This window comes from Pleurodeles waltl, chromosome 1_2 (genome assembly GCF_031143425.1).
Source record: "Pleurodeles waltl isolate 20211129_DDA chromosome 1_2, aPleWal1.hap1.20221129, whole genome shotgun sequence".
Taxonomy (NCBI): Eukaryota; Metazoa; Chordata; class Amphibia; order Caudata; family Salamandridae; genus Pleurodeles; species Pleurodeles waltl.
The window spans coordinates 478,636,192-478,663,979 of NC_090437.1; the positions used below are offsets into that span (position 1 = coordinate 478,636,192).

The 27,788-nt window shown below is 46.0% G+C and overlaps 1 protein-coding gene across 1 annotated transcript in view; it reads right to left on the reverse strand.

The window, feature by feature from the left end:
- MCUB (mitochondrial calcium uniporter dominant negative subunit beta) overlaps window positions 1-27,788 on the reverse strand; it is a 408,993-nt gene that overhangs the window by 38,981 nt on the left and 342,224 nt on the right. Inside the window, exons 5-6 of the mRNA XM_069241124.1 lie at window positions 19,539-19,699; window positions 12,471-12,674 (exon numbers count right to left, since the gene is read on the reverse strand). Coding sequence (XP_069097225.1) covers window positions 12,471-12,674; window positions 19,539-19,699 — 365 coding nt within the window. The remainder of the gene's footprint in view (window positions 1-12,470; window positions 12,675-19,538; window positions 19,700-27,788) is intronic.

Sequence of the window (27,788 nt, forward strand, 5' to 3'; positions counted from 1 at the left end):
GGTAGTGCAGAGAGATAGCCATTCACTGTCGCAACTGCACAACCTTGCTGCACCAAGGAAAGGGCAAATTGCAAAATATTGGATAAGTGGGCCTTTAAAAGGATCCACGTGTGTCCTCGCACCATTTGACAAACTTGGCCCATCTACCAGCATAGACAGTCTTAGTGGAGTGTCGTCTGGCCGATAAAATAACATCCACCACTTCAGAGCTAAGTGAAAAGGAAATCAAGTTGCCCCGTTCAATCCCCAGGCAAGTAGATGCAGGGTTGGGAGATGGGGGTGTAGAACCTGCCCCTGTGACAGCGAGAGGTCTGCCCTGTGAGGGAGATGGAGTGGAGGGCACAGAGAGAGTTGAAGAATATCTGTGTACCACATCCTTCTTGGCCAATTCGGACCTATCAATATGACTTGGGCCTGGTCTTGGCTAATCTTCCTCAGAACTCGAGGAATCAAGGGTATGGGTGGGAAATGCGTAAAGCAGCTGGCAGCCCCAGCTCAACTGAAATGCGCCCCCCTGCATTTCCTGCCTCGGATACTGGAGGCTGCAGAACAACAGGCACTGCACGTTCTCGCGAGTGGCAAACAGGTCTGTCTGAGGCCCCATAACTGGAAAACATGAAGTATCACCTCCGGATTAAGTCGCTCCTCGTGGTCGGCTGAAATGTGCCGGCTGGAACTGTCCACACGTACGTTGAGAGCAAATCTGACTGTCCTGATCCCAGGAACAGAGTCACAGAGCCTCTCTGCAGAGAAGATACGACCCAACTCCCCCTGTTTGCTGATGTACCACATCGCCGTAGTGTCAACTGTCAAGACCTGTGCCAACTGACCGTGAATCGAAGGCCTTGAGAGCCAGACGTAGCGCCCGCAACTCCAACAGATTGATATGAAACACCTATTCTTCCGGAGACCAAAGACCCTTGCTCTCCAGATGCCCCAGATGAGCTCCCCGCCCTAGAGTGGAAGCATCCATTATCACTGTGGTCACCGGAGGAGGTAGGTAAAATGGCCTCCCTTTCGTTAGGTTGCCGTTTACAGACCACCACCACTGGAGATCCGACGCAGTGCTTCTAGAGATCATTATAGACTCCTCTAGATCTCCGTTGTGTTGAAACTACTGCTTGCGGAGGCACCACTGCCTGGCTTGGCAGTTCGGTCTGGACTGTTCCCATGAGGAACAGGGTCAAGACTGATTTGCATATGGCTGGGTCCAAACTGGGGTGGCATGGTAAGCAAAAGAACGATGGATTAAACCCAGATCTATGACTGGGGGTGAGTGTTTGACAATGTTCAGCATTCCGTCCATCACTTGTTGTTTTTGCTTTGTCGCCCTAAGTGGGAAGGGTATGCCCAGACGTGGGTCCCGTGCTTCCCATGCCACTGGATTCAAGCTAGCCTGGCTGATGAGGGGTGAAACCCCGAAACCGGTCCCAGGATGCTTGTTTCCGGTCCAGTGAGGACCTGGCTTGGCAGTTCGGTCTGGACTGTTCCCATGAGGAACAGGGTCAAGACTGATTTGCATATGGCTGGGTCCAAACTGGGGTGGCATGGTAAGCAAAAGAACAATGGATTAAACCCAGATCTATGACTGGGGGTGAGTGTTTGACAATGTTCAGCATTCCGTCCATCACTTGTTGTTTTTGCTTTGTCGCCCTAAGTGGGAAGGGTATGCCCAGACGTGGGTCCCGTGCTTCCCATGCCACTGGATTCAAGCTAGCCTGGCTGATGAGGGGTGAAACCCCGAAACCGGTCCCAGGATGCTTGTTTCCGGTCCAGTGAGGACCTGGCTTGGCAGTTCGGTCTGGACTGTTCCCATGAGGAACAGGGTCAAGACTGATTTGCATATGGCTGGGTCCAAACTGGGGTGGCATGGTAAGCAAAAGAACGATGGATTAAACCCAGATCTATGACTGGGGGTGAGTGTTTGACAATGTTCAGCATTCCGTCCATCACTTGTTGTTTTTGCTTTGTCGCCCTAAGTGGGAAGGGTATCCCCAGACGTGGGTCCCGTGCTTCCCATGCCACTGGATTCAAGCTAGCCTGGCTGATGAGGGGTGAAACCCCGAAACCGGTCCCAGGATGCTTGTTTCCGGTCCAGTGAGGACCTGGCTTGGCAGTTCGGTCTGGACTGTTCCCATGAGGAACAGGGTCAAGACTGATTTGCATATGGCTGGGTCCAAACTGGGGTGGCATGGTAAGCAAAAGAACGATGGATTAAACCCAGATCTATGACTGGGGGTGAGTGTTTGACAATGTTCAGCATTCCGTCCATCACTTGTTGTTTTTACCACTGGAGGGCCCACATATGCCAGCATGCTTGAGTGACCAACAGAATGCAAGAAGCGAACAGACTGACCAGATGTAAGACCTTTAGGACCAGAATGAGCGCTCCATCCTGAAACACTGGAATCAGCCCGAATGTCCTGAATCCTCTGTGGATGAGGAAAAGCACGATTCATTGCAGTGTCCAATTCCACCCCTATGAACAGAATGTGCTGAGAGGGCTCCAGGTGAGATTGGGGACACTGACTGAAAACCCCAAATTGAACAACAGATGCGTCGTCGTCGTGATGCTGCACAACTCTGGAGACTTGGCTTTTAGCAACAAATCGTCCAAGTAAGGGAATACTGGTATTCCCCAACTTCTGAGATGCGCTGCAACCACTGCCACCACCTTCGTGAAGACTCGAGGTAAGGGAATAAGACCAAAAAGAAGGACTGCAAACTGGTAGTGTTCTGTTCCTGCCATGAAGCAGAGATACTTCCTGTGTGACTGCAGAATGGGGATCTGAAAATACGCATCCTGCAAGTCGACAGAAACTATCCAGTCTTCCTTGTCAAGCACAAGAAGCACGAGTGGAGGGTCAGCATTTTGAATTTCTCCTGTTTGAGGAACCAATTCTAAATCCTCAGTTCAGGATGGGGCGCAAACGACCATCGTTTTTGGGGATCAGGAAATTTCTTGAATAGCATCCATGACCCCTTTCCTGCTCTGGAAACAACTAGACTGCACCCTTTAAAAGCAGAATTTGTACCTCTTGCTGAAGCAGCAGCAGATGTTCTTCTGAACACAAAGTTGGCTGGGGAGGGAATGGAGAGGGGAAAACCTTGAAAGGAAAGTGCATACCTATTTCCTACAATGACTAACACCCAACTATCTGTTGTTATTGGCTCCCACTTTTGGAGGAAATTAATTAACCTCTCCCTATGGGTAACACATGTTCTTGAAAGGGAGGAGAACTAGGGTTGCTTCCCTGAATGGTTTCCAGCAGAGGATGAAGTGGAGGAGTAGGAAGGCTGCTGGATGGTACCATGCTGCCTAGTTATCCGATGACCTCTGTAGGATTTATTGAGGGGGTTGGCAGACTGCTGACTTTGGAATTGCTGCCTCCCACGAAAGGAGGAGCTGTGGCCAAACCCCCTAAGCCTACAGAAAGGTCTATAGGTCGTGGAGAGTGTCTGAAGATGTAGCCTTACTCTCCTTAAACCTCTCTTATGCTGAATCTGCCTTGGCTCCAAACAATCTGGATCTGTGAAATGGAAGATCCATTAAAGTGGACTGTACATCAGAGGAGAACCCCGACCCTCTAAACAATCCATGTCTTCTATTCGCAATTGAAGAACACATGGCCCTAGCAACAGAGTCCGCAGTATCCAGACCCGATTGAATAATCTGTTTTGCTGATGCCTGACTGTCCTGCAGCAGCTCCGCAAAATGACCCTGCACATCCTGCGGCAGTTTGGGAATAACCTTTTTGGCCGAATCCATCAGTGCATGGATATACCTGCCCAATAGACACAAAGCATTCACTGATTTCAACGGCATGCTTCCTGATGAATAGATCTTCTTCGCCAACTGCTCCATGCATTTCGACTCCCTGTCCGCAGGAGTCGTGGTGAAGGAACCGGGTGCAGCATTCGATGAACATGAAGCCTGCACCACCAGGCTTTCAGGTGTTGGGTGCTGACTCAGAAACTGTGGGTCACCTGGTGCAGCTCTATACCTCCTGTCGATGAACTTGGAAACTGCGGGAGTAGTAACAGGTTTCCGCCACAGATCCAAGACTGGCTCTGTCAAACCTCATTAAATGGCAGGAGAGTTTCTGATGCTGCAGAAGAAGAGTGGAGAACCTCGGTCAGAATGTTTGATTTCAATTTCCTAGTGGGCAGTGGTAAGTCCAGAAGTTCTGCTGCCATTTTGATTACCCCAAGATATGAGGTAACCTCTGGAGGTGGTATACATCCAGGGCACAACAATTCCCACTCAGGAGAAGTGTCCAGCCCATCCACTACCTCAATACCTTCAAATTCGTGGTAAGGCAATGGAATCTCTCCTTCCTCTAGGTCTTGCTGCTCTTCCCAATACTGCTGCTCATCCAAGAGCCTCAAGGCTTCCCTCCTCGATCTCAACCTGGATTCTGACTGCAGAGTCGATAGTGAATGTGCCAACGTCGAGGAAGCCTGTTGCAGCTTTGGTGAAGCCAGGGCCGGTGTCGGGTCAATCTACTTGTGCACGAAGTAAGATCCTGGTGTCCTCGAGTTCAGTCTAACTTTGGAATCGAGGGACCCCAAAGAAGATGGTATCTTTCTCAGCACTGGCCCAGACCACCGATAGGGAGTAGTAGGCAGAAAAGGCATGAAAGGTGCCTGGCTATACAGCACCGGAAAGCGTCTGAGGTTAAAGGTCAAAGGACCCGTTATGCCCACAGGCACACCAGGGGGGGGCCATCGCTCCGTTAAAAAATGCTATACATAGCATTCAAGAAGTTGGATATGTCCATTCCTGGGGCCGGAAAGGTTGGATACTACTGCTCCTGTTGTAGAAGCTGGACCTGATCTGTCGTCTGTTCTTAAATCTCCTAAGCCAATGGAGTCACAAGAGAAAACTGCACCCCAGGACTCGAGGATGACGCAGAGATTTCCACCAAATACGGTGCCAGTGACATCTCTGGCGACTTTGGTTGAGGAGGAGATAGAGTGGGACTCACTACCCATGTTGAACTGCGCTGAGAGTTCGAAGCCGGAGACAAAAACTGAGGGCTTTTGTCTCAGGATGAGCGACGCCGTGAACTGTGGCGACGTTGCTTCTTGTGCAACCTTTGAAGACTTGTGGAACGACAACACCTCTTGAAGCCTGAATCTTCGACGGCCCCGCATGTCCTTCTTAGCTTTCGCCAGGAACAACTTTGTCTGCCTTTCGTTCAGAGTCTTAGGGTTCATGCTTTCGCAAGAAGAGCATCCCCAACGCCATGGTCATAACTTAGGCACCAGAGGCAGTTTTCGTGAGGGTCAGTAACTCCACACTTTCTGCAAGGCTTAAAGCCCAACTTCTTCGGCGGAGACTTTGTTGCATGAAGAAAAAACTCAACAAAGAAGCCCTTTGATACAGTGTAACCACCTAGAGAGGCAGAAAAAACGTTAGCGTTGAAGGCGTGGAAAAAAGGGAACTGACGTCAGTACACCGGCAAGGTCTTCTTTTGCCTCCGATGACATTAGACAGTCACATGCAGAGCTGTACCATTGTGATGTCCTCGTCGACGTGGAGAGCTAGAAAGAAAAAAAAATTGTTGAATGCTGGTGCATTGGGAGTATTCAAAAGGTGATGAATCCACAGGTAGATGTATCCATCAGAAGATAGCTGGTACTGCATGCTTATGAGCCACTCCAGGATACCAGTGAGTCACAGTAGAATGCCCATAGCTAAAGAAATAAACCGAAATCTGCTAAAAACAAAAATAATTATTGGTATGCAATATTTGTGTTCCATCGGGAGGATGGCGTAGGGTATTGTTATTTAGGAGTCGAGAAACAAATTATTGAAGAGCGCCCATTAAGTCCATGAGTCAAAAGCCCTCATTATGAGTGGCTCTGAAAATGGGCTGGATTTTTCACACCTCTGGAGTTACCTATACAGGGGGTACCAGTAAATTTGTGTGTAGGGAAAACCCAGCCTTTACTGAGTTGAACCCTGATGATCCACTAAATAATGAGGAATTACCAAGGGAAATTGGTAATTCCGTGTCCCGGGGTATTTCCTCATTTTTCTCTGGACTTTCACACAGAGATTTTGGCTGTTTTTCAGCAGTCGAGATCTCTGTGTAAAAGTAAAATAATTTCTATACCAGCCCCCACTGGAAGTAAGAGGCTAGTCATAATGATGGCCCATGATTTACTCCAACTGTATACCTTCTTATATATCTGCACAAGTGCCTGAAAACTCTGTTAGTGGCTATGAAGTCCTACTCATCGGGACTGTCAGTCATTGCTGAGCTCGATAATAAGAAAGGCTGAGGGTGCATTTGAGTTAACTGCTTAGTGGTAACACCATTCGATATGAGACAGCAAGTTCATTCATTTGTTTTATTTTTTAACCCCTTCTGTGCCCAGGACGTAATGGTTACGTCCTGAGGCACAGTGCTGCTGTGCCCAGGACGTAACCATTACGTCCTGTGCACAGAGCCCAGAGGGAGCGCTCTCGCTCCCTCTGTGGGGTTCCCCCCCACCCCCCCCAAGTCAGGGATGGAAGGGGAAGCCCTTCCCCTCCCACCCCGACCCCCCCAACCCCCCCTGTGACGTCAGCGCACGAGCGCGCGCTGATTAGTCACAGGGTCTCCCCCATCGCGCTGGAAGCAGAGCTTCCAGCGCGATTGAAAAAGAAATGCTTTTGCATTTCTTTTTCAATCCCATGGGGGAGGCCCCGAGAGGCTTCAAAGGGAAGGAAATGTATTTCCTTCCCTTTGAAGTCTCTCACAGGTTTCAAAAGCCGGATTGCTTGCAATCCGGCTTTTGAAACCCCACTAGACACCAGGGATTTTTTAACTTTTTTTTCAGTGAAATTGGCAAAAGGGAGCGACCCCTTGGGCAAGGGTCGCTCCCGGGGGGGGCATTTTTTTAGGAAGGCCTTTTCTGCCCCCCCTGGGGGCAGATTGGCCTATTATTAGGCCGATCTGCCCCCGGGGGGGGGGCAGAAACTTCTAGGCACCAGGGACCTTTTTTTTTTTGTGATTATTTCTTTTTTTTTTAGGTGGGGAGCGATCCCTTAGGCAAGGGTCGCTCCCCTACGGGGCAATATATATTTAGGCCATTTCTGCCCCCCCTTGGGGGCAGATTGGCCTATTTTGATGAGGCCAATCTGCCCCCAAGGGGGGCAGAAACCATTAGACACCAGGGAGTTTGTTTTCGCGCGCGAATTTCACGCAACGGGAGCGACCCCTTTGGCAAGGGTCGCTCCCAGGGGGGGCATTTTTTTGGGAAGGCCTTTTCTGCCCCCCCTGGGGACAGATCGGCCTATTATTAGGCCGATCTGCCCCCAGGGGGGGCAGAAACCTCTAGGCACCAGGGATCTGTTTTTTTTTTTTGTGATGATTTCTTTTTTTTTTTTTAGGTGGGGAGCGATCCCTTAGGCAAGGGTCGCTCCCCTAGGGGGCAAATTATATTTAGGCCATTTCTGCCCCCCTTGGGGGCAGATTGGCCTATTCTGATGAGGCCAATCTGCCCCCAAGGGGGGCAGAAACCATTAGACACCAGGGAGTTTTTTTTTTGCGGGAATTTCACGCAAGGGGAGCGACCCCTTAGGCAAGGGTCGCTCCCTGGGGGGGGGGGATTATTTTAGGCCATTTCTGCCCCCCTGGGGGGGGGGTAGATCAGCCTATTTTGATTCGGCTGATCTGCCCCCAAGGGGGGCAGAAACCACTAGGCAACAGGGATTTTTTTGTTTTTCTGTTTTACAGATGCGGAGCGACCCCCTTGGACAAGGGTCGCTCCCCTCGAGGGGCAAAATGTATTTAGGCCATTTCTGCCCGCTTTGGGGGCAGATCGGCCGATTTTAGGTCAATCTGCCCCCAAGGGGGGCAGAAACCACTAGGCAACAGGGATCTTTTTTTTGCGCCGTCACACAAGGGGAGCGACCTTGTAGTCAAGGGTTGCTCCCCGGGGGGGGGTGGGGTCTGGGGGGGGGGGGCAAATTATTTTAGGCCATCTCGCCCTATTGGTATTAGGCCGATCTACCCCCAGGGGGGGCAGAAACCTCTAGGCGCCAGGGCAGTTTTTTTTTTTTTTTTTTTTTTTTTTAGAGATGGGCAGCGACCCATCAGGCAAGGGTCGCTCCCCTGGGGGGCAAATTGTATTTAGACCATTTCTGCCCCCCTTGGGGGCAGATTGGTCGATTTTAGGTCAATCTGCCCCAAGGGGGCAGAAACCACTAGGCACCGGGATTTGTTTTTTGGCGCCAATGTCACGCAAGGGGAGCGACCCCGTAGGCAAGGGTCGCTCCGGGGAGTGGGGGCGGGGTGGGTGTTCGGGGGCAAATTTATTTTAGGCCATTTCTGCCCCCAGGGGGGGGCAGAAACCTCTAGGCGCAAGGGCAAATGTTTTTTTGTTTTTTTTTGTTTTTTGTTTGTTTGTTTTTTTAGAGATGGGGAGCGACCCATCAGACAAGGGTCGCTTCCCTGGGGGCAAACTGTATTTAGAGCATTTCTGCCCCCTTTGGGGGCAGATTGGTCGATTTTAGGTCAATCTGCCCCCAAGGGGGCAGAAACCACTAGGCACCGGGAATTTGTTTTTTGGCGCCAATGTCACGCAGGGGTAGCGACCCCGTAGGCAAGGGTCGCACCTGGGCAGGGGGGGTTTGGGGGGGTGGGGGGTCAAATTTATTTTAGGGCATTTCCCCCCCCCCTGGGGCCGGCTGAGCTAGAGGCCAAAATCCACATGTAGGCACTTTGCAAAAAACACCTCTGTTTTCTGTGAAAAAATATGTTGTGTCCACGTTGTGTTTTGGGCCATTTCCTTTCGTGGGCGCTAGGCCTACCCACACAAGTGAGGTACCATTTTTATGGAGAGACTTAGGGGAACGCTGGGTGGAAGGAAATTTGTGGCTCCTCTCAGATTCCAGAACTTTCTGTCACCGAAATGAGAGGAAAAAGTGTTTTTTGGCCAGATTTTGATGTTTGCAAAGGATTCTAGGTAACAGAACCTGGTCAGAGCCCCGCAAATCACCCCATCTTGGATTCCCCTAGGTCTCTAGTTTTCAAAAATGCGCTGGTTTGCTAGGTTTCCCCAGGTGCCGGCTGAGCTAGAGGCCAAAATCCACACGTAGGCACTGTTTTCTATGAAAAAATGTGATGTGTCCACGTTGTGTTTTGGGCCATTTCCTGTCGCGAGCGCTAGGCCTACCCACACAAGTGAGGTATCATTTTTATCGGGAGACGTGGGGGAACGCTGGGTGGAAGGAAATTTGTGGCTCCTCTCAGATTCCAGAACTTTCTGCCACAGAAATGTGAGGAACATGTGTTTTTTTAGCCAAATTTTGAGGTTTGCAAAGGATTCTGGGTAACAGAACCTGGTCCCAGCCACACAAGTCACCCCATCTTGGATTCCCCTAGGTCTCTAGTTTTCAGAAATGCACAGGTTTGGTAGGTTTCCCTAGGTGGCGGCTGAGCTACAGGCCAAAATCCACAGGTAGGCACTTTGCTAAAAACAGGTCTGTTTTCTGTGATGTGTCCACGTTGCGCTTTGGGGCGTTTCCTGTCGCGGGCGCTAGGCCTACCCACACAAGTGAGGTATCATTTTTATCGGGAGACGTGGGGGAACGCTGGGTGGAAGGAAATTTGTGGCTCCTCTCAGATTCCAGAACTTTCTGCCACAGAAATGTGAGGAACATGTGTTTTTTTAGCCACATTTTGAGGTTTGCAAAGGATTCTGGGTAACAGAACCTGGTCCCAGCCACACAAGTCACCCCATCTTGGATTCCCCTAGGTCTCTAGTTTTCAGAAATGCACAGGTTTGGTAGGTTTCCCTAGGTGGCGGCTGAGCTACAGGCCAAAATCTACAGGTAGGCACTTTGCAAAAAACACCTCTGTTTTCCTTAAAAAATTTGGTTGTGTCCACGTTGCGCTTTGGGGCGTTTCCTGTCGTGGGCGCTAGGCCTACCCACACAAGTGAGGTATCATTTTTATCGGGAGACGTGGGGGAACGCTGGGTGGAAGGAAATTTGTGGCTCCTCTCAGATTCCAGAACTTTCTGCCACAGAAATGTGAGGAACATGTGTTTTTTTAGCCACATTTTGAGGTTTGCAAAGGATTCTGGGTAACAGAACCTGGTCCCAGCCACACAAGTCACCCCATCTTGGATTCCCCTAGGTCTCTAGTTTTCAGAAATGCACAGGTTTGGTAGGTTTCCCTAGGTGGCGGCTGAGCTACAGGCCAAAATCTACAGGTAGGCACTTTGCAAAAAACACCTCTGTTTTCCTTCAAAAATGTGGTTGTGTCCACGTTGCGCTTTGGGGCGTTTCCTGTCGTGGGCGCTAGGCCTACCCACACAAGTGAGGTATCATTTTTATCGGGAGACGTGGGGGAACGCTGGGTGGAAGAAAATTTGTGGCTCCTCTCAGATTCCAGAACTTTCTGCCACAGAAATGTGAGGAACATGTGTTTTTTTAGCCACATTTTGAGGTTTGCAAAGGATTCTGGGTAACAGAACCTGGTCCCAGCCACACAAGTCACCCCATCTTGGATTCCCCGAGGTCTCTAGTTTTCAGAAATGCACAGGTTTGGTAGGTTTCCCTAGGTGGCGGCTGAGCTACAGGCCAAAATCTACAGGTAGGCACTTTGCTAAAAACAGGTCTGTTTTCTGTGATGTGTCCACGTTGCGCTTTGGGGCGTTTCCTGTCGCGGGCGCTAGGCCTACCCACACAAGTGAGGTATAATTTTTATCGGGAGACGTGGGGGAACGCTGGGTGGAAGGAAATGTGTGGCTCCTCTCAGATTCCAGAACTTTCTGCCACAGAAATGTGAGGAACATGTGTTTTTTTAGCCAAATTTTGAGGTTTGCAAAGGATTCTGGGTAACAGAACCTGGTCCCAGCCACACAAGTCACCCCATCTTGGATTCCCCTAGGTCTCTAGTTTTCAGAAATGCACAGGTTTGGTAGGTTTCCCTAGGTGGCGGCTGAGCTACAGGCCAAAATCTACAGGTAGGCACTTTGCTAAAAACAGGTCTGTTTTCTGCGATGTGTCCACGTTGTGTTTTGGGGCGTATCCTGTCGCGGGCGCTAGGCCTACCCACACAAGTGAGGTATCATTTTTATCGGGAGACTTGGGGGAACATAGAATAGCAAAACAAGTGTTATTGCCCCTTGTCTTTCTCTACATTTTTCCCTTCCAAATGTAAGACAGTGTGTAAAAAAGACATCTATTTGAGAAATGCCCTGTAATTCACATGCTAGTATGGGCACCCTGGAATTCAGAGATGTGCAAATAACCACTGCTTCTCAACACCTTATCTTGTGCCCATTTTGGAAATACAAAGGTTTTCTTGATAGCTATTTTTTACTCTTTATATTTCAGCAAATGAATTGCTGTATACCCGGCATAGAATGAAAACCCACTGCAGGGTGCAGGTCATTTATTGGCTCTGGGTACCTAGAGTTCTTGATGACCCTACAAGCCCTATATATCCTCGCAACCAGAAGAGTCCAGCAGACGTAACGGTATATTGCTTTCGAAAATCTGACATTGCAGGAAAAAATTACAGAGTAAAACTTAGAGAAAAATGGATGTTTTTTTCACCTCAATTTCAATATTTTTCTTTTTCAGTTGTTATTTTCTGTAGGAAACCCTTGTAGGATCTACACAAATTACCCCTTGCTGAATTCAGAATTTTGTCTACTTTTCAGAAATGTTGCGGTTGCTGGGATCCAGCATTGGTTTCATGCCCATTTCTGTCACTGACTGGAAGGAGGCTGAAAGCACAAAAAATCGTAAAAATGGGGTATGTCCCAGTAAAATGCCAAAATTGTGTTGAAAAATTGGGTTTTCTGATTCAAGTCTGCCTGTTCCTGAAAGCTGGGAAGCTGGTGATTTTATCACCGCAAACCCTTTGTTGATGCCCTTTTCAGGGAAAAAACCACAAGCCTTCTTCTGCAGCCCATTTTTCAAAATTTTTTTTAAAAAAACGAAATTTTCACTGTTTTTTGGCTAATTTCTTGGCCTCCTTCTGGGGAACCCACAAAGTCTGGGTACCTCTAGAATCCCTAGGATGTTGGAAAAAAAGGACGCAAATTTGGCGTGGGTAGCTTACGTGAACAAAAAGTTATGAGGGCCTAAGCGCGAACTGCTCCAAATAGCCAAAAAAAGGCTCGGCACAGGAGGGGGAAAAGGCCTGGCAGCTAAGGGGTTAATACGAGTTACCGAAAAACGAAACATGCATTCAAAACTCTGGTATTCTTAGGCTTTGAAGAATATCATACAAACATGACACCCTTTAAATACCTGTAGAACAAAAATAAAGAAAAAACATTTTGAAAAATAATCATATTATGCACAAGACGTAGGAAAGTAATTGGGACCAATTGTCTGACTTCACAACCACAACAGACACATATTTTGTAGGACTTTCGCACTCGCTTTCAGTTAGGGTTCCATAAAATGTACAGCACACATTAAGCAACTGATTGCAAATTTCCAGATAACGTACCTGCCTGGTAAGAACAAAGTAAGCATAGAATGCTATGGCACTTCCATAGGTGACGAAGTATGTGACTGGCTCCATGATGTCCCAAGAGTAGACCCACCATGTAAGCCAGGCCATTGCACCCCCTTGAGTGGATAGCAAGGCTAAGCCAATCCATAGGAGCCGTGACGTCTTCCCCTGAGCGTTTTGTAGGATGCCAAATTTCATCTGAGGGTAAAAACATAAAAAGGCATGATCTTCACATTTCAGGGTACTTCTGATGTGACTAAAGCATGACAAAACATTCTTAAGTGTACTGGGTAACGGCTTAGAATTACAGGATATGTCCCACAATCAATAGAGCCATCTTGCACGGTTACAACAATCCAACACTTATTAATCAGCTTCCATTTTTTAAATGAAGATTCTTGTCTATAAATAAGGAAGTTACTTGTAAACCTAGTTCTCCAGGTACGTGTATCTATCCAGAGGCAACATTATGTAAATTGTTTGGTTATTTTAACATCACTATAATAATTAGAAACAAAAACTAGCCACAAAAATACAACTGATTCAACCATTTCGAATTCCTCTTTGCCAGATAGGCAGCAACCTCAAAGAGCTGAAAAGGGACAAAGCTATTCTGTACCACTGAGGCTGCTGAAGACCTGTCCGTTCTGATAAGGTAGCATGATTCTGACCTTAATCATTACCACATCACTAAATGCGCCAGCGAGTAGGGTGGGCGTCGAACATGTCTACAACCAAGGAGTCCAAGATGGGGACCCAGGACTGCAAGTGAGTAATGTTGGACTTGGCCCTCCTTGCTGGGTCAACCTCAACATTTTTTGCCTTCACCCTCCTATTTTTGCTGGATAGTTTTTTGTTGGCCTTAGGACTCTGTGCATTTTACCAGTGCTAAAGTGCTTGTGCTTACTCCCCCAAACATGGTAAAATTGGTTTACACCTGATTGACACATTTAATTTACTTGTAAGTCCCTTGCAGTATGGTATACCATATACCCTGGGCCAGTAGATTAAATGCTACTAATGGGCCTGCAGCACTTATTGTGCCACCCACTTACGTAGTCCCTTAAGACATGTCACAGGTCTGCCATTGCAGCCTGAATGCAGTTTTAAACTGTCAATTCAGCTTGTCACCCCCAAGGTAAGCACTAGGTAGCCCATAGGGTAGGGTGCACTGTAATTAAAAGGTTGGACATATACTTTATATGACCTGGTAGTGAAAAACTCCTAAATTCATTATTCACTACTCTGAGACCCTCCTGTCTCATAGGATAACATGACTTGCCTTATTACATTAAATAAGTGCTCACGTTTGATTGGGGCAGATCCGCATTTCATGTATGGTATCTATGAAACTGTAATTAAAGACTTTATTGGATGTTAAAGTCTGATTTTAAATTACAGTTTTGAAAATGCCTATTTTAGAAAGTTGGCACTTCTACACTTTGCCATTCTGTGTCTGCAGCCTCCGCTGGGTCACATGACTGGTTGTAGTTGGAAGTTAGGACTTTGTGAATTCCTCCCAGACAGTCACACAATATAATAAAGGGACTAGGTGTAGCTGAATGGGTCATCTGCTGGCAGGATGGGGGAGTGGGATGCTGAGCTCCACACAGCCTCACTTGCAACTGAACAAGCTGTGCTCTGCATTTACACAAAGCGCTTGTCACCACAGCATGGTCTCTGCAACACGCCTGGAACCAGGGCAGGAGAGTCAGGAAATTCCAAGCACTTCAAAGAGAAATCACTAGAAAATTATTCTTCATAAAAGAAGGTACCAGATAGAATAGCACCCTCAGACCCACTCTTCAACTCACTTTCTGGACCTGTGGGAGGACTCTCACAGAACTGCCCATTGCTGTGGCCTGCTGTGTACTCCACGAGACTGCTTTGCTGGCATGGGTCTGCCTTGAACCCTCAGGGGCCTGCCCTGCTGCTTGAGCCCTGCTATATCTCTTGAACCCAGGACTACCACAATGACTTCAAGGGCTAGTTTGCTGGATTATTTTTCAGAGCTACAGGAACATAATAGGCTCCCACTATCTTGAACCTGCACCTGGACCCAGCCTGAGTGAGTCCTGAACCCCCAAGTGGTCACTCTCCAGTCCTGGACCTTGGTTGTGGTGTTAAGGGTACTCAGATAACCAAAGTCCAAAACTTGGGACTTAAAAACATTTTGGCTAAAAACTACTCCAAAAACCGAGAGAAGACCAGGACCAACCTGCTCATCTATCCACACAAGGTGCATCGTCGGCAGGCCTAACATTGCTGCAGCTCCCGCTACGTTCTTATGGACAGCAGCAAATCCTGTTCAGTGGTCCTTCGCCAACAGGGTATCCGATCTCCTGAAACTCTCATCAGCTAGAGCGTCCTGTCTCCGCCCGATGGGAGATTTTTGATTTTCAAAAATGCAACTAAGTTCAAATGCAAAAATCTTCACCTCAACTTCATCCAGCAGATCCCTGCTGAGGGCATGTCCTCTTAAGGCACTGCCTGTAGCCTTGCCGCACTGAACTTTACCTTCTCAGAACATTTTTCTTCAAAATGTCTTCTAAGTTCAAAGGTAAGCGTCGACTGGGCCCAATCCCAAGCTCGGATTCGACCCGCGCTCCATCGTGGTCAGCCATGTTTTTGACTTTGACCCGATCTTGTGCGACAAGATGTCCATGGTTGGAGCTCTGATCTTTCAGGTGTTTGTTTTATCCTTATACTTAAAAAATTCATACCTCCGTTCTACTGATTCCATTTTTGTCATTTTGGTGTCAATTTGTTAAAATGTTCTCTATTTTTCCAAATTTGGTGGGGGATTGTTCTTGTGTTATGTTTTCACTTTATTACTGTTTGTGTGCTGCACAAATACTTTATACACTGCCTCTAAGTTAGGAGTGAATGCTTTTTCTGCCAAGCACAGGTTCATTTAGTGACAATTATTGATTCACCCTCACAGGGACTGTGTCTGTTGCTTGACCAGGGCCAAGAACCCCATTATCCAATACCCAGTTTCTCACAAGTAACTTTTCGTTGTCCATCATGTGATCTGCACTCAGAGCACAGCTTTAAGTAGGCCGGGTCCGACTTTGGATCTGATCCTCATCGGGCTCCATATTCATGTGCTTAACTTATCCTGCAAAAAGAATGATCGATTTCTTAACGAAGACTGTAAAATCCCTTAAGGTATTCCATGTCAGCGCAGGAATCCCAGCTTACACTTCACCTGCTTTATTTCTTGTTGCATTCCATAAGAGTATTTGCTTTGTGTTTCTGTACTTTTTTCATGCAACTTATGACTCTTGTTTAGTGCATTCTTTAAAGAGTGTAACCTCTCTGTATCTGAGTGAGTTCCGGTTGTGATACGGTGGTTGTTTACGGTGGCGCATGATTGAAGTTGAGGAAGTTTGAATTTCTCACAGTGGGTCCTGGAGGTGTATAGACTACATGCACATCCAATAGTTGGCATCTCTGCAGAGAGCACAGTCATAATCGCATGTGTGTCGATGGCAAATGTGGGAACAGGTGAGAAATGCAGAGCGAGGATTTCTGAAAGATGTAGGGAGAAAAAAGGACATGCGTGTCTAACAAAGTGGAAAACTGTAGACTAAAGTGGTGTGAAGAGGGAAATAGGAGTGTCTGACACAATCCAGAGGTGGGCCACTACCCCTTCTCCAGACCTTAGTAATATATAATTCAGACTCATATGACCAGAAATGAAACATTTTCAATTCTACTTATTCACAACAAAACGCTGTTGTTCTTTTATGTAATACAGCTACCAAGCACTGGCAAAGATAATAGTTCTTTCTTGCTTTAGGTACATGTGTTGGTTATTGTGTGACATGTCTGGAGGCAATAACAGAAAGCTCATTGAGGCACTCAAATACAGGTCAGGTGAGACGCTGTGTGAAGCACAGGATTTCAGATTACATATTTCAGTCACAGAGGCACCCAAATACAGGTCAGGTGAGACGCTGTGTGAAGCACAGGATTTTAGATTACATATTTAAATCACGCCTTTCATTACCTACCCCAGGCTTCCTGGAAAGGATTCCTAGTTACACTTCTTTGGTTACGCAACTTTTAGAGACCCCTGCCTTTTTCATCAAACTTAAAGCACTAACTAATTGTCTTAAGTATTGAACTTAATTAAATAAAAGTATGAAAAAGAAATGCACGGATTAAATATAATTCAGTTGCAAAAGTCTGAAAAAAAATAGGAGGCACTTGTCAAAAAGATTGCACAGATAAGCCTTAATCTATGTGTGTATCCACTCTGTAGAGTCTTTCTGAATTGAGATAGGGTAGTGAACATATACACAGAATTCAAGGAGGCAGCTTTGCGGATTTGGTTAAAGGGAACTTTTCTGAGCAGGGCTATTGCACCAGACTTTAACTATGTAGAATGAGGTACTGGATTCCCTAGAAAAGGTTTAGTAGGTTTCTGGTAATAGTGGAGGAGATGGTTTCCTAACGGGAGAGAACATTTTTACTTCCTTGTTCACAATAGTTTATCACCTGCAGCAATGGGAATTAAGTCATCGAGGCATGCTTTCTATAGGCTGTGCCAGTCAAATGGCATACCTGAATGTACTAGAACCTTTTCCAGCTACACTGAGACGTGACAAGAGGAACAACAGCAGTTCTTCACTGCATGCTTGCCTTCTCCAGGTATCAGACGCAAAACCTCTTCTACTTGCAGGCGTACTATCCCCAACTAAATTGTTGCTTTACCTACCACAAAATGTCCATAAAACAAAAGATAATGTACTGCACAGGCATTAGTAGTGGACAGATTTAGATGGACATTCACTGACAGTTCTAGGCGACGAGAGACCAGTGATAGAAACGGCTTCAACAGAGCACGCTAAGAGTGTACCAAAAGACTGGATCCAAAGAGTGAACATAGGGATATTAAGTAATCTTGCATTCCAGGACATGCAAAAACCTACTGATGTTATGAAATTCTATACAGAGATTCATCTAGAGAGGCTGGTAAATAGACATGATTGTGGAACTGTGAAGGTTAGTCCCTTACAGGTTTCATATGACTTCAAAGAATGCCCCATATTTACCTTCACGAGGTTCAACGACTTGACTGGCAGTGTCGAGTGACTAACCGCCACCAGCCTTAGAGATGCACAAATAGTTTTTCTCAATCCAGTGCCCTGAGGTGGAGGATCTATAACTAGCACTTGAGCGGTTAGTAGTTCTACCCACCAGATATAGACATTTTAACACTATGGGTCAGATGTACAAAGAAATGTTTCGGCCACAAACACTCCAATTAGAAGTTTGCTTCCCAAAAAACTGCTTTTAGCAATGTACTAAACACATTTTGGGAGTTGGAACCTTTTTGCCAACTCCTAAATTAGGTTTACAAGGGGATAAGTGAACGCTAACTTGAAGGGGTGAGTTGTAGGTGTCCCTTAAGCATATTGATTCCTACACATATGTAACAATGGTTTAGGATAGAAATAGCAGTCATAGACCACTGAAAAGTTACCAACCCCAAGTTGGGGGTATTAATCCTTTCGGGAAAGGGGGGGGGGTGGTCCCTTATTGAGAATGTTAAACAAAAAGAACAAGTTTGTTTGGGATTAGGCAGTGGTCCACGGGACCACAGCAAACTCTCAAGCAAACCGAAAAAAGGAAGCTTTTCTCTTTAAATGTAGCCTGGTTTCTTTTAAGGAAAACTGTCTGTCTTTAAAAAAGGTTTGCTTTATTAAAAGGTAATTAAAGACATGGATGTTTGCTGACCATTCCAGGCCACCATCTCCAGACGGGACTCTCATCGTAGTGAATCACAATTTGCAACCTACATCATTAATATTCATGAAATTGGTGGGATCACAACCCATAAGGATTCAGAATTTTAAGAACCAACTTATGAGTACATTGACCTTTTCTTAAAATGATTTACTGACTGCATATTGCAACCAGTATTGTGCGAGCAGTAAATAGTACATTTAGCCCAACATTCTGATATCAGAATGCCTTGGGAGTTGTACTGCATATCCTTCCAAGTTGCAGCTTTTTTTGGTTATTTAAGCTAATACCAAGAACTCAAGCTTTCTGGTGAAGATGCTAGGAGATAGCTCAATCACTGGCGAAGATAAGACAAAGGCATCAGAAACCAGACCATTTACCTTTTCAAGTGGCTCCAAAAGTCCCTTACGTACAGTCCTGCTTGTACGATTATCAAATCCAGAACTACTCCAGGGAGATTGGAAGGAGCTCTGAAAACAAAAAGTGATGGACAACCCCACTAACCAGGGTCTGGACATGCGTCTTTGCTAAGACCAGTGAGGGTGCACAGAACACCTCTACTTGCAGCACAGATGGAAATGGATAAAGCGACAACACAGCCTACTGACAGAGCTGGAACAAATATGAGGAGTGAAATACTATTTATGTATTTTATAACCACAAGAACAGAGTTATATTCAAAATAAAAAGTTCCATGCTTCTTCCCATCTTGGTAGACAAATCATCAGCTGCGCATCTAAAAGAGTACTTTGTAATTAAACTAGTTGCATTTTGTGGCATTCATCAGGCTTCATCATTATTATTTGCAAAGTAAAACCTGTCTACATGTTTTGTGAAGAAAGCCCTCGGTTTTAAAACACTAATAGGCTGATTAAGATTTGAGGGATGGGAAAAAACTGGACAAATATCCTGTCCACCCATTACCTGTCCATAGGAAATAAGTCACTTGTAATAAGGAAGACAGGATAGTTGTCACATTGGTAAAGAAGTGTCCCCATCCATCAAACTCTAAATCAGGCCCTAATTTCACTGGCAATTCAGTAAACAATGACCTTTAGTTTTACATCCTACAATTTGCACTGCTGTCTACACGTCTACTCTGATAGTAACAAAGGAGACAAGGACCAATGACTCCAGACCAATCGTATTCTAATCAAGCATTTCCATGCACGTTCCTTTGAATACAGATAACAGTGTAAACCTTATTTTGAATGGTTAAAATGCCTCCTCGTCCTGCTTTTTCCTTCACACCCAATGCTCCTTATTTCTCCTCATGCATCTTTACCACAATGAAAACACACTTACCCTCTCAAGTGGTTGCAACTGTTCTTGCAGGTTGTCAAGCTTCTGAAGCAACTCCTGCTCTTTCCTTAACTGGTGCCCTTCCAAGTGCAGAGCAGTATACAGGCTATGGACCAAGGATTTAATGTCATCCATTTCTGGTGCATGCTCCCTATTTGCTTTATCTAAGGAAAGAACACATACTTTAAAACGATAATATGCAAAGATAATAAGAAATGGCACTGTATTTAATAATCACACAACAGAAAACTCAGATGACTTAATATGTTGTTGAAAATGGTACCAAAAGACAGAGGAATATGGATTAATCATGAATGTTTTTATAGCTTTGCAGCAATTAGTAACGTTTTTTTAACTTCTCTCTAAACACGGCCCGGAATTGGGTTTTCTAGACCCTCTGGTCATAAGGACTTCGCCAGTGTACCTACATAAGAAAGAGAACCCAGTGACTACAAATATCCCACACCCAACCGAGCATTACTTGAATGAGGTGTGTATTAAGTACCAGTCAGCCCTGCATGACTTCACAGGGATAATTAGTGCAACCCAAACCCTCTCTTCATGAATAGGTACACTCAAGAACTCTGGGAAGCTAGGATTATACTTTACAGAATTACTGGAGTAACAATCCTATCTTAGAGCACGCATAATGTATAGTAAGTAACCTTTGTAAAAATAAACAACATATGGCAATAATAAGTGTTAGGCGGCAGAATACGAGAAAAAATAGTAACATGATATTATTGTATGGTTTCTTTGCACCAGTATCCCAACCCCTCCTTTCCCTTGTTTAGCTAAGCTACACTTACCACCAAAACGGGTCCTATCAAGTTTCAAAGATGGTCTAGACCTGCATACCTTTTCAGAACAATGGAACCAGTGTTCAGCAAAGAAACAACAGCTGCTGTTCCTTGTTACAAGTCAGCAGATATGATGAGTGAAAGCTTGATGTACTTTCTCCATAGCCTTCAGCTATGCAAGATGATTATAGCTTCTGTATGTTCTTCAGTCTCGAATACCTGGTCCAAAGTTCCTCCTTCTTTAATAACACTCTGTTCTAGTTTATCTATTAGGTCTGAACTTTGTTGAAGATTTTCAAAGTAAAGCAAGTAGTTATGCAACACTTCTAACCTTTCACTTACATTCTGTGAAACCTTGCTTAGTGGACATGTTCCCAACTTTCGGTAACACCTTATCTGATAGAGACAATATCTAGTTGCAGATTCCTTATCTTAGAATTTCCCACAGACTTCCGTCTGGATCCGGAAATCTTTCTCGAGCAGTACCCATGGGCGCCGTTAGGTGGCGTCGATCGGCTCTGCGTCCGTCGTCGGTGTCATTTGTGCTGGATATGATAATGCGGGTCCTATGTAGGCGTCAGCCCGGCACGCTAACGTCAGTTTCTTTTCACGACTTTCCAAGCCAGAAACGCAGAGCCAGGAAGAACAATGGCCACTGGTGCATCAAAACTAAGGCCCTGAAAAGGGATTTCCTGTCACTAGAAATTAGTTCATAGAGAGGGGAGGGACAGGTGTGTTGATAAGAAATCTGCAACTGGGTGTTGTCTCTACCAGGTAAGGAGTTACCAAAGGTAAGTAATTTGTCCATCTGATAGAGACATCCAGTTGCAGATTCCTTACCACAGCCCAGATACCCAAGCGACACCATCCCCGGAGGAGAGTCTGTGAACTAAGATCATACTAGAAAGTCCTGCAGTACTGAACTGCCAAAGCACGTACTTAACTGTCTAGGCAGTAGTGTTTGGTAAACATGTGCAGAGATTCCCACATTGCCACCTGACAGATGTCAAAAACTGGAACTCTGTGTGCTAGGGCAGTGGTTGCAGCTGTACCTCTAGTAGAATCAGCACGCAAACCTTTGGATGGTTGCTTCTTGGTCAGTGTGTAGCAGATCTCAATACAGAGTATGACCCCTTGGGATTCTGCAATGCCGATCTTTCTTCGCACCCACATAACCTACAAAGTTGATCATCCACCCAGAACTCTTTTGTACGATCAAGCTTGAACGCCAATGCACTTCTTGGATCCAGGCGGTGGAGTCACTCCTTTTCCTTGGACAGATGTGGGGGTGCGTAAAAAGTAGGCAAGGTGATGGATTGGCCTACATGAAAGGGCATAACCGCTTTTGGCAAAAAGGAAGCCCTAGTGCAAAGCACCACGTGCTCAGGATAGATGGAAAGGTAGTGCGACTTAGATGGCAATCTCTGCAGCTCACTCACCCTGTGGGAAGATTCAATGGCAACAAGGAAGGCTGTTTTCAAGATGAGAAGCCCAAGAGGACAATTGTGGAGAGGCTGAAAAGGAGTGCACATCAGGAATGTCAGAACCAAATTCAAATCCAATTGGGACATAATGAATGGGAATGGAGGAAACATGTGAGTAAGACCTTTGAGGAAACTATTAGCAATAGGAGACTTAAACAAAGATGGTTTATCGGGCAACCTCAAAAACGCAGAAATAGCAGATAAATAACCTTTGAGAGTGCCCATAACAGAGCTCTGCTGGGCCAGAAAAAGGAAGTTAGGTGTGACTTTAGCGCGTTTATAGAGAATCCTAGTGAATGCAAGAGGTCCACCATAGTCTGGAGATAGGGGAGGACTGAAACCCTTGATCAGTGCAAATGAGCTACGACCACCTCCATCACCTTGGTGAACACCCAAGGGGTGCTGTTAAGGCCAAAAGGGAGCACGGTGAACTGAAAGTGCTTGTGGCCTACCGTGAACTGCAATTAACGTTTGTGGGCAGGCAGGACGAGAATATGGAAATAAGCATCCTGCAAGTCCAACACTACCATCTAGTCCCAGGGTCCAGGGCAGATATAACCCGAGCCAGAGTGAGCATTTTGAACTTCTACTTCCTGAGGAAAAAATTGAGGGACTGGATGTCTAGGATGGGACAAAGACCTGTGTCCTTTGGGTTGCAGAAAGTAGCAGGAATCACAACCGTGACCTACTTCGGGCACAGGAATCCTCTCTATGGCTCCATTGGCCAAGAGAGCAGTAATTTTCTCTCGGATACGTGCCAGTGATCCTCAGTGATGTGATAGTAGGATGGTGGAATGGATGGAGGGGTAGTACCCACCTGTCTGACGTAATGGACAGCCAGTGGGGCAGGTGATGACGGATCTTCACTCCGACTGGTCCCTTACGGGGATGAATCAGACTAGGAAGGTTTGGAGGCAGCTGTGGGGGTGGATTGGTTGGACCACTGGCTCCCTGATCTACAAGGTTGGTGGATCCCATGTCCCCTGCCACACAGAGGCTGGGCAGCATGCACAGCACGGTGGCTGGATGGCAACAGACACGGTTGGGCACCCCTTTCATAGCCACAAAAGGGGCGAAAAGCAGACCAAGGGAGACAAGGGGACGGCGTGAGGCCCAAAGACCCGGCCATACCATAAGAATCCTTGGGTCCCTTGAGCCCAGAATCTGCTTTTTCTCTGAAGAGACTGGTGCCATCAAAGGGCATGTCCATGAGACGTCCTCAAACTGGGGTGGCACCTAAGGGCCACAGTCAATGAAACCACTCTGCCCAGTGAGTCGGTCGTGTCCAGTCCACATTGGATTGTGAACTTTGCTGCGTCTCCCCCATCAGCAACTGCTTGGGAATCTGGGAAAGAATTGGGCCTCCTACAGGACCTGTGGAAGCACTTGCACAACTGTATCCCACAGCGGGTATAAGTAACGTCCCAAAAGGCATGCAGTGTTTATGGACCGCAATGCTAGGCTGGCGGAAGAAAACATCTTCTTCCCAAGTGCATCCAGCCTCTTGGATTCCCTATCCAGCGGTGCAGAAGGGAATGCGCCATGAGAGGTAGAGGCTTGTATAACTAAGGTGTCAGGGGTGGGGTGTTGGGTAAGGAAACTTGGGTCGCCCAGAGCAGGGCGATAGCGGCAGGCAATTGTCCTGTTCACAAGAGACCCTGTGCTGGGTTTGGACCAGGTACCCAGTAGGGCGTCTGTAAGGGGAGCAAGTTTTCGGAAGATGAAGCTCCAGATTGAAAGACCTCTGTCAAGAGGTTAGACCTGACTGCCACTGAAGGCAACTCAAGGTGCTCTTCGCACCACCACAGAATAGGAAGCTCCCTCCTCCGTAGCCACGGTAGGGGAAGAAGGCATGGGGAGGTATCCAGTCTACTGGCTTTACCCAAGTACGTACGCCAGTCCATACGATCTTGGAGCTGGTATTTCAAAGGGTCCAGCGACCCCTCCCATTCCTCACTGTCACCTAGCCCATACGAAAAAGGCTCAGGATCTGACCGAGGAGGCATGGCTCCTGCCATCGCTGAGTCAGAGTCCCATGACACACATCTGGCTCCATATTGGAGTCAACAATAAGAATTGGGGTGGGAGCATCGCCGCCAGGAGTGGCGTCAGGGAAGGTCAAGCTGGTACAACCGACGCTGTCCCGGATCCAATCATGGATGCCTTTTAGAACCGAAGCCGAAGCTGCTGGCGTGGAACCCAAAAGGGCCCCTTTCGACTCCACAAGCCACTAAAGGAGCACCAGTGATGTCTGACTGCCCAGAAATGAGGTGCATGGTCTTTTAGAACTCTTTTAGTTGGCCAGTGGTCGCTCTGGCTCCCAGAAGCTCAGGAAGGCACAGAGTCCGTCCAGACCCAGTCTCCGCAGGGGGAAGCCTAGAACGACGACCTTCCTCTCCCTTGTCATGTTCGCCGTCAGACAAGAGGAAGTCAAAGAGAGTTTTGTTTTCTTCTTGTGCCGCAACTTACCCAATTGTCCTGAGAACTTGGAGTGGGACAATAACAAGGCTTACTCCACGATCGATCCCGAGACCTTCCTCTCGACCTTGACTTGCAGAGTTGAGCATCAGGCTGCCATCATCTTTAGGGACCGCTCCCTCAAAGCCTTCGGATGCATGGCCTGAGACTCGTAGCACAAACTCAGGCTGTGGTCGCGCTCCAGACACCAAAGGCACACGAGGTGCGGATCCATCATGGACATCGCCCGACGACAAGATCCGCAGGGCTTGAACTCGGTCCTCCTTGATGACATCTCTCGACGGACCAGATGTTAATAACTCTAGAAAACTTAGACAAAAAGATGAAAAAGGCCAGTCAAAAAAATGACTGAGAGGTAGCTCTCTTCTGATCAACACTGGCTGGCGCAGAAAGAAAAGAACGGATATCAGCGTGCTGGGGTGGCACCTAAACAGGACCTGCAATATGATATCTGGCACAGACTACACAGAAGATGGACGCGCAGCCTATCAAAGCCACCAAACAGAGCACAGGGGTACTACTCGAGAAAAATCTCCAGATGGGGGAAATTGTAAGGTAAGGAATCTGCAACTAGATGTCTCTATCAGATGTTTAAAAACAATAAGTGAGCAGTCAACATGTCAATGTCTATGAAGCCATGTTCATTATTTTAAAACAATCACTGGAAAGAAAATTCAAACTGTGCAGAAATAACATGAATATATATTCATGCAGGCTGAATTATTATGTTGCAGGAGTAACATTAATAAACGTACATTTACATTTGAAACATACACAACTATATACAATTGAAAGGGGGATGCAAAGAATAGAAAATGTAAGATGGTTATTCCTTTAGAGGCAATAGAGCTTTCAGTGAATATTATATAAATTACTCACTCCCACTCACTCATACATAGTCATCCAAGGACTACGGAATGTACTGTCATGCCGTAATAATCAGATTGTGCCCTAAGTAAAATACTAATGATAATAACACAATAATGACTGTTTGTAACACCCATGCAAATAGCATTAATCAGGTGAATACAAACTATTGTATGTGCTCCAAGAAACAATAGGCTACACTCTGATTTCACTATGCAGTGACTCCATTCAGGCTTTCTCTCATTGTCAGTTTCAAAGCTCAATCCTATCATTGCTTTAGAAGGCTAGTCCACAGAGTAGTTTGCAATTGATTTATTCAGTCCAGGAAAAAATAGCCACTTTGGTTTAAACCAAGGAGTTCTAATTCAGACCACTTTATCAGAGTTTAATGGCTATGCACATCACTGCATTACATACATGTAAGCTGATTCAATTTGTGACTCTTCAATATGCATTGCTGACATCATGTGTGGTTCATGTAAGAGATAACAATGAATCCAATTAAATAGATGGGGAGACTGTATCATTCTGCAACCTCACCCAGATATCATGATGTCATAGGGATTTGTTTTGGGGGACGGGGAGTTGTTAAACACACCAGCAGGAACAAGTCACTTCATCCCTGGTGTAGCAGCTAACCCAAACATCTCTCTCAAATATCAGTTGATACTTAGGAAGACTTTCAGACACCCAGGGAGCGAAAAAGTGCCTTCTGTGCAAATATTACTCCTGACATTACATACTCTGCAAGCCTTTCAGGTTCCAACAATAATAGGTCCCATGCCGCCGACATCTCACACCTTATCACCTGGGCCATTGGCAGTCTTGCTACAATGCCTTCTGCATCCACCCAGCTCCGCATTTCCCTCAGCCAGAACTTTATGACGGATGTTATGGACAGTTTTCAAGACCGCTATACAATGCTATGCCAGGAGTAGAGCCACATCCACAAATTATATTTGTGTTTCATCTTTTTGGGTCTCCGCAATACGTCTAATAGACACGGGCAAACTGTTGCTGTGTCTATTAATGTCATGATTTGTGTCTACCACTTCTGCCCAGAATTGCAATAGCACTGGGCAACCCCAGAACATGTGGAAAAGAAACACCACCAGAATATATGCACCTACAGCATTCATCTAATTCGGTCTCCTCAAGGCCAGGAAGGTCTGGTGGAGAAGATTAAATTGAATGAGTTTGAATTGGGCACTGCACAATCCCAATACTCTGGTTATGTATTTCTTTGCTTTGACCCACTCTACCTATGATATCTCAGACTCTAAGTCATGATCCAATCTGGACTTTACGCCTAGGTCGCATCTGATGAAGTGGAGTAGTGCCCGATATAGGACTACTACTATCCCGTGGCCAATTCCACGTCATCATTATTTTTACAGCAGCATTTCCTTCAAATTTATTTGTACCTTTAGGTGCACCAAAACTTTGGGTGGATCACTGAAAGTGCTAACCTCAAAGTTATGAGGCAATGTGTCCTAAGAGTCAAAAAAAGTATTTAAAAAATATACAATCAATAAGGAAGGAATGGCTCCAAAATGGAGTTCCAGATCCATGAAGGTTTATTACAAAATTCAGAGTATAAAATAGGAATATTAAAATACATGCAATAAAATAGATGCAGCAATAATCAGTGATGCATTAAAGTAATTTGCCGTGAAGGCTATCAAAATAGAGTAAAATAGCAATCAGAAAAAAATCATAGAAATGCCAAGCCTCAAATGTCCAGGAAAATCAATAAGAAATCGGACAGTAGCCCTAGGCATAGGAAAGGTCTCCCAAAAGGAACAGGCTCACCCCCAAATTTTGGGGTTTATATACAGATTCCTTGCGTATGAAAGTACAGAAATTGCAAAGTCAGCACTGTGTAATTAATGTATCAACAAATCACAATATTACACTATAAAACGTCGCACAGCCGTATCCCCTAACCACTAACACTACTTGAATACATGAATATTGACTTGTCCCTTCTAAATTAACGTCATAAAGAGATGCAAAAACAAACAAGTTACATCAGCCAAGGAAAACCACTGTGAATTAATGCATTACACTGTGCGAGCAGAAGGCCCTGTGCTTTGTTGCAATTGGGTTTCCTTTAGCAAGCCCTTCAAGAACAGAGTCATACAGAAATAAAGAAACCACATTTTGCTGCATGTAGTGTCAAGCAGAACTGTGAACGCAAAATGAACATCATGATAAGGCATATCAGTTTTAAACAAGATGGAGTTGGGGCCTAGCTAGCCAAAAACAGAAAAACACACCTTTACATATCACAGCAAATTTGTTTCAAGTGCTTATATCAGGGTTCATATCAGTATATACGCGGAAGTTAAATGCAGAACGGCTGCACATCGTTTAGTAAAATCAAAAAGAATTGAACAAACAGCAGGTCCAGATTTCTGTGAATGACCGTAGTACACCCCTGCATGCTACAAATTGGCCGGCGTGGCTCACATACTCCCCTAACCTCCTGGAACGTGTGCAGAGCTTCAGATGTGTTTAGGCTCCACCAGCTGGACTCACCCTTGACCATCTATTACTGTCTACTTGGTGCACTTACCTTCGGAATCTAGGCAGACTCCATAGAGGGAGCTTTGGTGTGTATA